We start from the raw sequence: 12,440 nt of genomic DNA on the forward strand, positions 1-12,440 counted from the left end.
AGCGGTGTTCGCGGTCCCCTTTTCTTGCCGCCAACTTGCTTCTCCCCCTCCCCGGCCGCAGCCGGGCGCCGCAGACCTCCCCGGCCCGAGTTAGGCGCTTTGCAGCACGAACTGGCAAGGAACCTCCACCACTCTCCCAGAGATTGCCGATCCTATCCCTGGCCCTCTCTTCCTCCGCTCCCTGCCCCGCTGGAAGACCTTCGTTAGGCGGGAGAAACTGTTGAGCCGTCCCCGCTCTGGGACTTGGGGGGGGTGGGGGGTGATGATGATACCGCGGAGAGAGCCGTGTAGTTTGTGGATCCGTCCTTGGACGGCAAAGAATGGCTGATGTGGTAAGTGGGAGGGTGGGACGATTAACATAACACTAATTATTGACACTTTGCAAAGGGAGGAGGAGAACGGGGGAAGGTCGACCGTGGGTTTGATCTGAAGAGAAAGTGCCGACGTGTTGCTGCAATAGAACCGCTCCGGGGGGACGTGGCACAGGACAAGGGTGACCCCTGGGAGGGGTGACACCCGGAGGATGGGGGGGGAGGCGGCAGCCTGCCCTCTCCCCTTAGCACCGTGCGGTTACCCACACCTTGTCCGGGGGCTGAAGCTGCAAAGGCTCCTCAGGCTTTGCCAGCAGAAAGCAGGTGTCCTGGCCGGGGAAATGCTGCGTCCCCGCGGTGGGAGCGGGAGCGCTGCACTATCACGACCTAAAGAAATCCATCTCCCTCGCTCCTTCTCCCGACACAGCCCCGACATGATGCTGCAGTGAGCTCTCTGCAGATACTGCACTTTCTTGGTTATTCGCTCCCCCCCCTCCCCCAAATCCTACTAGTCTCCCTTCGTCGGTGGTGGGAAGGCTGCTGGGATTCCCACGTACACGCGCGGGTTCCCACGGCCGGGAGGCTCTGTTCGGGACGGGCACGGCCACACGCCCGGAGCGGTGCTGCTGGGTGGCTGAGTCCATGGGTACGCTGTTACCCACGGGGAGTCACCCAGGAGCTACTCACGCCCGCGGCGTTGCCTTACGCCCCTTGCCCACAGGCCAGCCTGTGCGCGCGCTCAGGCCGGGCCGGGAACGCCGACACCGCTGTAAATATCAGGGCGTGTAAATGGACATCAGGAGCCACAGTGAATGACGGCGGCTTTGTCTCGGGCAGGAGCAGGCGTACCAAATCAGGAGAAAAGGCTGGGTGATGCTCCAGCTGATTCGGTGCGGTGTCCCGCCCCCGGCCCCGCTCCCGGCCCCCGGCGGCGCGGCGCGGCTGCTGACTCGCTGGTGATTTTCGGCGGCGGCTTGGCAAGGCTCGGGGCTCCTCCCCCTGTGTGGTGTTACCCTCTCACTTGATCAAATCCTTGAACGTGAACAGTTTCACTGAAAAGCACTTTTCAAAAAAAAAAAAAATCCACCAACAGTAAGGAACAGAATCCAACTACCGGGGCTAGAGTTGGGTTTTTTTCTTCTTTTTTTTTTTTCTTTTTTTTTTTTCTTCCTGGTCATCGTCTCAGAGGCTGAGAAAAGGAGAAGAGAAAGAAAGAGCGAGAGAAAGAGGAGCCTTTTGCAAATAATAATTATTATAATTAGAATCCGGCCCCTTTCTCCTAAAAAAAAAAAAAAAGCCCTAAACGCAGCGCCTCGTCCCCCCTCCCTCTCTAAGCCCCCCGACTCGCTCCGCAAAGGCATGGAGAAGGGGACTAACTGCTTTCCGACCTGCCACACCGTTTTCCTCGCCTGGACATGGCTCTTACTTCTCTCCTGGTGTTGCACCGGCGCCGAAATAACTTGCAGATCCTGCTCGTCTCCATCGCCCTCCTGGCCGCCCTCCTCGTCTCGCTCGTCTCGCCTTAGGCAGGAGCAGCGACAGCCGCCGCCGCTGCCTCCAGGATTGTGGAGCTGGCCGGGCTGCCGAGCGCGGGGCTCGGCTGGGGCGGCGGCCGCCGCGGAGCCGCTGCCGGGCGGGGAGCCGGGGGGCCGAGCGGGGCTGCGGGGAACGACGCTCCGCTCGGCGGGGGCGGGCGGCGGCGTGCCCGGGAGCCGGGGCCCGGCGGCGGCGCGGACCCGGCGGAGCAGCGACGGGCGCCGGGCGCTGCCGGCGGGCGGTGGCCGGGCTCAGCCCCGCGGGCCCCTGCAGGAGGAGGGGAAAGCGGCGCGGCTGCGAGGGGCAGAGGAGCTGCGGCTGGGCAGCACCACCTTCGCGCTCACCGGGGATGCGGCGCACAACCAAGCCATGGTGCACTGGTCCGGGCACAACAGCAGCGTGAGTACCGCCCCATCGGCCCGGTCCGGCCCGGCGGGGAGGCAGCCGGGCGCCCACCCGCGAGCGGGACGTGCCGCGCTTGCCGCCGGGGGTGCGGGGAGGAGAGGGGCGCTCGGCCAGCATTGCTCGTATTGCTGGGGGAGGGGGACACGGAGCGGTAGCCGCAGAAAAAGAGAAAAGTTTTCCTGGGAAAAGAGGAAGGAAAAGGGGAACACCTTTCTGCCCCCGCCCCCCGAAGCTGTGATCGTCAGGGCAGCGCGGCCACAGCGGCCGGGCTGGCCGGAGCCTTCTCCCTTGTGCGGGGAAGATCCCAGCTCCCCGCTCCGGTCTGTCCCGTGTGCCTGCGCAGCTGGGTCCCCTTCCTCTGTGTCTCCTCGTACGTAACGCACACCTCGACACGCGTCGCTGCCTCCGTGCCAGGGACGGCGTGATGTACAGCGGTGGTGGAAAAGCTCTCCTGTTCCCGCTCTGCATGCTGGTGGGCAAGAAGAGATGCCGCTAATTCATTAAGGGGTGGGAAGCCCCAGAGCACGTTAAGGGGCTCTCAGAGGAAGCAGGTAGCACAAGCACTGTGAAAAGTTTATAAAAAATCGATGGTATCTCATGCTTTTTTCCCCGAAGTCCATAATAACGAGTCACGGAGCTGTCCCTGAAAGTCTGTGGGACTGCGTGTGCGTGTGGGGGGTGTCCCAAAAGCCCCCAGGCAGTCGTGCCAGGATAGTGCGGGGCCCTTCCTCGCACCCTGCTTTGCAACACCTGGCAGATGATTGTGGACAGAACTTCAATTTTCTTTTAACTTGGTATCAGAAATACTATTTCTACTCTGCTGTAAAGTCTGAGAACAGGCTTAATCTAAAGGACTCTGGGAATGTCTGGTGACAATATTCCTATTATTCTGATTATTATAGAATGTCACTGCGTTGAAAATGGCCCTTTTATTGTTTTGCCTCTATTGGAAATGGGCATAAAGCAATTAACAGCATAAAACAAACTGGCTGGTTTTTCAGATACATTCTTCATGATACTGATTAGTCATAAAAAAATCAAATTGTCTGTCTGTCTATGCATCAGCTGTAGCTTCATAATGTGCAATTCAACCACTTTATTTTTTTGACTGGATTTTTTTTTCCTCTATGTGTTATTACTTAGGCAATAATTCTGACAGCAATGTAGATGTTACTTTGATTTAACCAATTTTTAAAGGCAGTTGTGTTTGCCAGACATGAATTCCACTCTCATTAAAGATGAAAGCAAACATTCAAGAGGAAATGGCTGCATGGTATATTTTAGCAATACACTTGTCTCAAGTATTATTTATTTTTAATATAACATGGCATGTAATGAAGAAAACAACCTATACGCCCTCTCTTTTGTTTCATTTTGGTGCTGAATCAAGAGCTGTTGAGCAGAAGCAGCTAAAATCCCCGCCATCCCTTCCCAACATGGATTTCCAATAGTTTTTAGTATTTCTGGTTAAAGTACTAGAGAAAACTCATTCTGTAGGTATTTGCAGGAGAAAGAAAGGTTATTTTTTCTAAAGTGCAGGTCAGAAAGTGATTTTCACAAAATTCTCCCTCCTGTCTTTGTTTCTTTTACAGAAATACGCCGTGTAAATAACTAGTTTCCTTTATTCTTTAACTGCAGGTGACTGACAAGGGTAATAAAGGAAAACATCTTGGTTGTTCATGACTTTCCATTAAGATTTTGCACCTCAAGATACCATGCATTGAAAACTTCCAACTCAAAAGCACAAACAAAAGCAAAAGACTGGTGTTTATTGCCAGTGTGGTGTTTGTAGGAAGGAAAAGGAAGCATTTTAATACATACTTGTGTTACCTTTTTGTGATTTTTCTGGTATGACATTTAGCATCTGGAAACTTTTTCTCTCCTGTCTCTTGGAGAAAACACACTACATTTAGTGATTAATTGGATTTTCTTTTTTAAACAGTGTAGAGGGAAAGTTAAATGCTTGAACCTGGGTCCTTTCATTTATTAGCAGAGAAGGCTGAATCCAATGCCTGATTTTCACTGCAGTTCAGTTTTTACCTAATTCTACTGTTGGGGTGTCTGTGGCACAGGAATGTCAAGCAATTTGCCCAAGGTCACTTAGGGAAACAGTGTGACTTCTTTTACCAGCCACATTGGCTCCCAGTCTTTCACCTCAAAGCATGTATTTTCTTAGGTCACAGTAGACATAAAGCAACAGGAACGTGTGTTGAAAATGGACAAAAGGTATTAACTCCTGTGTCATGATTATGCCAGATGACCTAGGAGAGCTGGTAGGATATGTCTGTATGCTATTATTTTCAGGCTACCAAAGCAGCAAAAAGGCATACAGATTGCTTTTACCAATTCCCTGTTACTTGAACAGACTTGGAACTTAAGCTTTTGTCTCTTATGATTTATTAAAAAGATGATCAATCAAATTTCATGCAGTGAAGCAGTGTATTTCAAATCAGGCATTAGTGGTGGGTGATTCCTAACAACTGGATGGATTTGCAAAGAAGAAGAAAGCATGGTAATAAAAAAATTGAGTTTTTACTGGGACATACAGATCTACATACACTCCACAAAAGGGAGTTCTTTGCAACTGCTGCATGTCCTGTTACCTAGAATGTTAAAAACCTCCAGTGTTTTTTTAAAATTATTTTAAGAACAACTCCCCCCTCTATCTTCTATCCCCCTTTTCTCCCATGTCCCTCAAATCTCAATTTAACTTATTAAAAAATAATCCCTTCCACGCAACAAACTTTTGTTTTTTCCATTTGCAGATAGTGAGGTCAGGATTAGGATAGAGGCAAAGGGCTGGTGAGATTGGGGAATTTGGGTTGTCTGCTTTGTCCTGCCCAGAGGCTTTTTCTGTGACCTTAGGAAAGACAATTAACCTCTCTGGATCTCCTCTTCCATGCTAAATGAGGATAATACTGCTTAGCTACCACAAAGTGGTGGTGTGGAGCAGAATTAATTTCTGCTTTGTACAATACCTGAAGATCTTCGAGTGGAAATTGTTAGGAAAATGCAAAAATACTATTCAGTGTAGAAATGAGGTTTGTGTTCTCTGTGTTCTTGGGAAGGGGATGTGGCTTAATTCAGTGGGCCTGATATTAGGAAAAGGAGGCTTGTACTTGGGCTTCAAGTGTCAGTCTGCCCTAATAGAAGCATTTGTTGAGAGAGGTCACTGAAGCTCTTGAGGGACCTGGTAGAGATCAGATGAAATGTTTTCTCGCTAAGGCCTTTCTGAAGGAAGGAGAATTTTTACTGAAAACTACTGTTATTCCCAGAAGATCTGCAAGCCATTCTTTTTTCAAAGCCATTCCACTCTGAACACACCCCGTGTGCAAATGTACCATTCGGTGAGCAGTTGTATATTCTACGCTTGTTTTTCCTCTCTAGATTGTTGTGTTAGTGCATGAAAATTTTCCTTGCTCTGCTCACCAGATGTTCTCTCCAACCTTCCTGTGAAGATGATCTGATTCCTCAGATTATCTTTTCCTCCTTACTCGCTCCCTGATTTTTAGGATAAGGACCTGCAAAAATAAGTAGCAGCACCTTTACTTCTGTTATAGCTTTAAATTTCGCTATCTTATTTCTTGACAATAGTTTTTTCAAGAGATTTCAACAAGATACAGTGGATAAAACACACTTACTCAGATTGCTCTCCTGATATGATCACTAGTAGAATGGTAAACGGGGACTGTTGTCATTAGGTTTCAGAGTAATCAGTCTGATGAATGTAGCTGTTTATCGGAAGTACTTAATTCTGTCCATGCTTTTTCCGTGATGGAAATGCTACAAATTCTTTGGTGTTGTGGGTGTTCTTTTTTTTCAATATAAGAAGCAAAGATACACACTTTAGCTTTCTTTTAACCTCTAAAAGACATTTAGAGGTTAAAATCTCATCCATTGTCTGTTGAGAGGCCTTAGCTTATGATCAGTGTCCTTTAGCTATCCCGTGTATACGTGCCCTTGCCTTTCTAGTAACCAGAGGCAAACTTCAGACATAAAGATGAGGAAATGCGCTATAATGCCACAGGAGAGGGCATTTGTCTAAGGCATGTACAATATTACAGGTTGCCTCAGTCAGACCAAGTTCCTATATGATCCCAGGGGTTGGATTTTTCATGCTGTAGGAAAAACATCAGCAGCGCATATTTTTATCTCGGTGCAGTGCAGCAGTGCAGAAGAGAAACCTGTGAAAGGATCGCGTGCCTAAATGATACAGCTGTTACTTGTGCAGACCCCGCAACTGCATTGATCCCTGTAGTATGATCCAGGCTCTGAAAGTTGGGGAAGGCAGGATGAGAGCTGGTGAGAGACTGGACTGGGGCCTTGTTTTATCTTGTCAGCCATGCTACACTGCTTTGCCCAGAGGTCCGGTCAGCCTGTGGCCATCATCTCTAGAGTTAACATGGTTATGAGAGTCACTCCAAGACTGGGAAGATGAGATGTCTTTGGGAGAAGACTCTGGTAAAGAAGAGGCTAACAGTACTATACTAGCCTACAGCCACCTGAAGTAGAGTTAGAAAGAAGATGGAGCTTATCTTCTTGGTTGAAGAGGTTATAACTTGTGGCAACAGCCACAACATATGTCAGACTGGATATTAGGAAGCGTTTCTTCTCAAAGAAAGTGTTGCAGCAAGGCACTAGGAAGTTTTGGGTATCTTTGTCTTTGGATATATTCAAGGCTTACGTAGACATGATCTGGTGGTAGCAACCCTGCTCTAAATGGGTTTCTGCGATTCTTTTCCTCTTGCTACCACTGATCCTGTTGCTTTACCATGTGCGAGCTCTGAGGGCTGGCAGTGAAAAGCAGGTTGTACAAGTTCTTGCAGTGAAACCTGTCTCTTCCGGGAATGATTCTTCTGAATGCTGTTGGCAGTGTTCTGGTGTGATCTGCTAATGTACTGGTGGTTTGATGCTGAGACATTACTCACTCCCATGGCGAATTACAAGCTGGGGAGGCTGATGGACTTTCTGTGTGCCAGGTAGTTTTTCACTAAGATGCCTAGTAATGCAGTGTGTGATGGGCAGAACGAGGTGGGCAATATTTGCAATTCCAAATAGGCTGCTGTGCTTGGAAGGGAGGAAGGGGAGAAAATGAAACTTTAGGCAGGCAGTGCTGCATTTAGTTGTCAGCCATGGGCAGCTGCTCCAACAGTCCAGTTGAATTTCAGTCCAAAATATTTACTCCTAGACTACAAGATGGTGACAGAGCAATTGTATTAATTGCACTGCATTTGGTAGATAATTTATTTGCTCTTCTAACCTGTTTCTCTCTCAAATGGCTTTTGGTTATGTTGTGGTCTTGTTGCCATTGAAGGTAGGTCAGCTGCATCACAATATCTTGATGCATTTACACTTCTCCACTACCTTTAGTAATGAAGTTTGCCACCAAAGTCCTTCTCCAGGACTTTGCCAATCTGTTTTTAATTAATATTTAAATAGAAGATGGGGAAATAAAAATTAAACTCTTGCATGGCGATTGCTTTTATGGTTGTATTGAGTCAGTAGAGCAGGAAGAAGGTGCCTGGAAAATATTTTTGGGTTGTTTCTCTCCAGACTGGTTTCATTGCAAAGTTAGGTCAAGGTTCAGTGGATGGGCCTTGATGTTGCTTGTGAATCCCATGAAGTTGGCAGATTCCCTGGGCCATTGCCGTGTCTAGCACAGCAAGCTGTGCATGTTCTTGTAGCTCAGAGCTCAGTAACAGAACTGCTCCTGTTCGAGGTGCCTGTCAGCAGTTTGCATTCAGGCCTCAGTATTCAGACTTTTTCATCTCAGGGATGAGGCCTAGGATTTGTGGTTAAGCTTTCACAGCGATTTAAATGCAAACAGAAACAGCTATGTGATTCTTTATTTTTTTTTTTAAATGGAAAACATTCATCCAATTAGATGACAAGGTATTTTGGAAATGGGTTTGAGCAGATAATTGATGTTAGTCAGGAATAATTTTTCCCAAAAGGGAGGTGAGACAAATATTTTCTTAAATGCAAGACTGTGGGTAGGTGAAACTTTCTGAGAGTTTCCAAATTTGTAACTGGATTCATAGTAGAGATTTTAGAAAAAATATGAAAGCGATGTTGTCTAATGGGCAAAGCACAGGTTAATGAAGAAAGATCTTTCAAGTTGATTGTAATAAAGGATACTGGAAGCCAGTCTTGCAAAGAGTCAAGAATTTTCTTAAGTCATACCAGAGGATCATGCTCTTTAAGCTCTCTGGATCTCTGTGGGTAGAATGGAGGAGAACAGCACATGCTTACCTGAGTCAACGCTCTCTTACAAATCAGATTTGTTTCAGAATCGAAGGCCAAGCCTGAGCTCATGGTTGGGATTGGTTCCAAGAGAATTGCAAGGAAACACCATCAGTTCTGAAGTTAAAGCCTGGGTTTGGTTGTGACCTGGTCAAGTTTAGCTTCCAGTGAGAATCTGTGTTTGAAGGTGTAGAGTCCAACCTGCCTCTAACCAAGACAGTAAACTAAATAGTATGTTCCTTGCAAAGTACTGAAGTCTGTAACAGCAGAAGGTCCCCAAAGCAGCAAAAATATTTGGTTGGATCCTTAGTGTAAATTGATGTAGGATAGATCTAGGCTAATTTACTGTAGTTGAAAATGATGAAGAAAGAATGAAAAACGAGTACAGAGGCTAGTAAACATGGGACAGCACAGCAAAGAGACCCTTTACATTCTCTGAATTACGACGACAGGGCTGTGGGAAGATGACCTGCTTTCTCTCTTGTGCACAGCCCTTCCTTTTCTCTTGCTTGGCTCTGGGAGGTGTGAGTTTGACCCACGCCGTACGCCATGCTGGAGACTGATCTGGTGACATACTTGGCAAAGCCCAACAGGGATTTTCAGCTGAAATAACCCTTAGATGGAAAATACTCCTTTGCTGAAGCCACACCTTTGCATGCAAGTTTCTTGGTTTGCTTAAACTCCCTGCAGGAATCCAAGGCAAACAAGTTCCCAAATCCTGACTTCCTCTTAATGTCCAGGGAAAACTACAGCATCGTTAACAGTTCCTCCATGCAAAAAGAAGGGCATGGCAGTATTTCCTCTACTACCTTTAGGGGGTTTGTGAGGCTGAAGGAACTAAATAAAGTTTGCTGCATGTTTGAAGAGTGTGGCTGTGAGAGTGTTAAACATATTTGATAAATAACCTGCTATGGAAATCTGAGAGTCAATTCCCAAGCCCTTGTGGCCAGCAGAGTCCCAGCATACCAAAAAAAATCAGAAAAGGTTGATTTTGAATAATGAATCCTCTCTTTTTTTCCTCCCTCTCAGTCCTGAAGGAGACCTGATTGCTCTCCCACTGAAACCAGTGGCAAAGCCCTCTTGTTCAAGGAGGGACCTTGACACTGAGGCTGTCGCTCTGTTTTCTCCCCTTTGTGTTCAGATATGCGGCACATATGCTAGCCAGGCAGATACGCAGAGCACTACAGAGCCTCTGTGCCCAAAATAGCATCACTTTTAATTAGCTCCAGCGTGATTTGGACACCCTGGGGTGCAGGCTTTAGGAAGGGGTGCCGGGTTGCTGGTGTGTGAAAAGCAGAGCTGGGCGCTAGAGGGAGCGTGGGCATTTGCTAAAGGAGGGAAAACGCTGCAGCGGCTGCGGAGGGGAGCTGGGGCCTGGGCAGTGCACGCTGGAAAGACAGACGCTGCTGAAATACTGATATGAAAACCCGCTTGGAGTCATTGACTCTGTGAAACTCCTTCTGTCTGGGGTTCCCTCTGCGAGAGAGGAAAGTAGTCTTAGCGTGCACTCAGCCGTGGTAAAGCATTTCACACACGCCCACCCTGCGCGGCTGATACCATCTCCCTTTTGTGTTGTCGCTAATTGCTGCCAGGCTTTTTCCTGAAGGTGGGAGTCCCAATGCCGCGGTCTCTCACCTGCGCCGGTGTCCTCCAGCCGAGTCGTGTGCCTGTAAAATCACCGGCATCCCCCCAGCCGCTGCCGGCAGCTGGGAGAAGGGATGCTGTTAACATTTACACTGCTGGGACGCAGCAATCCGAATCCTGGCTGCTCCTGGCTGAAGCGGCGTGTACTCCCCATCTCCCCAACTGCCGTGCCCTGTTTTCTCTTTGGGATGAGCCCCCGAGGGTAGCTGTCGATGGACCCGCTTTGCTGCTAGTCTTCTCCCTCTCCGACACCAGTTATAGCCGGTAGGCAAGGGCCGGGGAGCTGCGTTGCATCGCCCGGCTCCCTGGTGCCTGATCTGCAGAGGGTACGCTTGTCCTGACCGCTCCCTGCCACTTGGGACTCCACGACCGACTTGAGGATGTTGCACAAGTCTTAGCATTTCTGTTCCTCTCTCCTTTTCTTTCTTGTGAGTGTGGGGGGACAGAAGGGACTGGAATTCATCCCAGCCACTGCATGGTGGGACAGAATAATGTTTCTTCCTGGGAAAAGCGGTTGCACTTACTGGTGTCTTTGGGATTAAAATGGATGTTTGGAACTTGGAAAAGCTAGGACTGAGCCACAGCAAATCACTTAGGTCAATGATGGGTTAAAGGCCTCAGGATCTTAAAAGCAACCACTTTGGCACTGTGTCAGACACTGCATACTGCTGGTCCATATTCAGTGGACAGTGATGCTGCTGGTACGCTCCGGAAATGCATTGAGCTCGCTGTGGGGATTTGGTATAGGACTCCAGTGAGGGGTTGTGGAACTGAAGGCTTGAACACAGAGCTCCTGCTGACTTTCAAGGTAGAGAGAAAAGCATGAGTTGAGTTCAGATGTGTTTCCGTGGGGTGCCAGAGGAGAGCAGGCTGTACATGCAGCTTGTCTTCATGATGTTTGGACTTGCCATTGTGCCTAATGGGCGTGTGCATTGCATCATGCCTTGGCTTCCCTGTCTACAAGGAAGAGTTAAATCACATGAAGGGCTGTTGCTAAGGCTTAAAATGGACAGATATTTGCAAAAGCTGTTGGTGGAAGAGGATATATAAAACCTGATTATTCACCTCTTGCCAAAAGTGCTTTAGGATCTCATGGGTGCTGGGAGGAAGGAGTGGGAGCTCTAGCTGGTTGCTAGCCTTTCCCTGCGGTTTGTGCCTGATTGGAAAATCCCCCCCAGCTGTGATCAATACCACCCAGTGCAGGCAAACGGGGCTGCCTGTCTGCAGTCCTCACTTGCCTCTGTCAGAAGACTGGCTGGGGAATTCTTTCTGCACAAGGTAGGGGGGTGGGTGATTGTGTATTTGTAGACATTTCTCTGTCCTAGGCTTCCTGTCCTTTACCACCAAACCCTGCCAATTTTGTGCTTACAGGGTGACAGGTATGATTGTACTTATAAAGCTCTTACGTTGCCTACTTCAGCTGTGTATTTCAAAGGTCACTAAAAGGAAGGTTAGTAGTATTAGTCTTATTAGTCTTTTTTTTTTTATTATTTTTGAGAAACAGAGGCATTCAAGAGAGGAGGGATCTGCTCTGGGTTGTGCTGCTGATCAGAACTGAAGTTGGAAGGCAAGTTTTCTGAGTCCCATCCCTTATTGATATAGCTCCTGAATGACAAAAGAATTATTTTACTTCATCTGCCGCAGCTCAGGTGCTGGGTGTATTTTCTTTTTAGAAGAGATTGCATGAAAGGAAGGGAAAAATAGGCGAGAAGAAGAGCTAAGGGGTGGGAAGAACAGGACTCATTAAATAATAGAAAAGTGGAACATGCTTAGTTAAAATCATTAACAGATTTATCAAGTTAAAGCACTGCAAAGTTCTGGCTGAAAGTGATTTAAGAACATCTTTGTCTGCTGTTCTAATCCCTTTGCCAGCATGGCTTCCCAGATTGAATTACTTCAAATCACAGCTCCTTTTGAGCTGGATGAGAGTTGACATGGTGAGACTGTGGGAACCATGGATTTGGGCTTCCATTGGAAATACATAGACAGGAGAGGGGTCACATTTGTCTGCTGAGGGGGTTGGGAGCTGGCTCTGAATTATGTGGCTTGCTTGTGACGGGTTGGAATAATTTAGGATGATAGTCATAGCAGGGCATGTGTAGGTCTGCCTGCCTGTTTGTGCAGTCTTGTCATGGGATAATGTAGGATGCAAAGTTCAAGGGTCATGTTAGCTTTTGGAATCATTTCCCCACCCTTTGTTAATACACAACCCAACCCAAGGGGATAAGTCTCTGCCCCGCATCAGGTACAGGTGAAGGACTCCTGAATGAGCCAGGGCAATTAAACCTTCTCTCTTGGATG

At 48.0% G+C, this 12,440-nt stretch overlaps 1 protein-coding gene across 1 annotated transcript in view; it reads left to right on the forward strand.

Annotated features, from left to right (window-relative positions):
- Positions 1-844: 844 nt before the first annotated feature.
- The window catches only part of SORCS3 (sortilin related VPS10 domain containing receptor 3), a gene marked incomplete at its 3' end in the record, with an annotated part of 309,593 nt that continues 297,997 nt past the window's right edge, over positions 845-12,440 (forward strand). Inside the window, exon 1 of the mRNA XM_082002401.1 lies at positions 845-2,246. Within this exon, the coding sequence (XP_081858527.1) occupies positions 1,671-2,246 (576 nt within the window). The 5' untranslated portion in view covers positions 845-1,670. The remainder of the gene's footprint in view (positions 2,247-12,440) is intronic.

Source organism: Phaethon aethereus (genome assembly GCF_964289735.1).
Source record: "Phaethon aethereus genome assembly, chromosome: 7".
Classification (NCBI taxonomy): Eukaryota; Metazoa; Chordata; class Aves; order Phaethontiformes; family Phaethontidae; genus Phaethon; species Phaethon aethereus.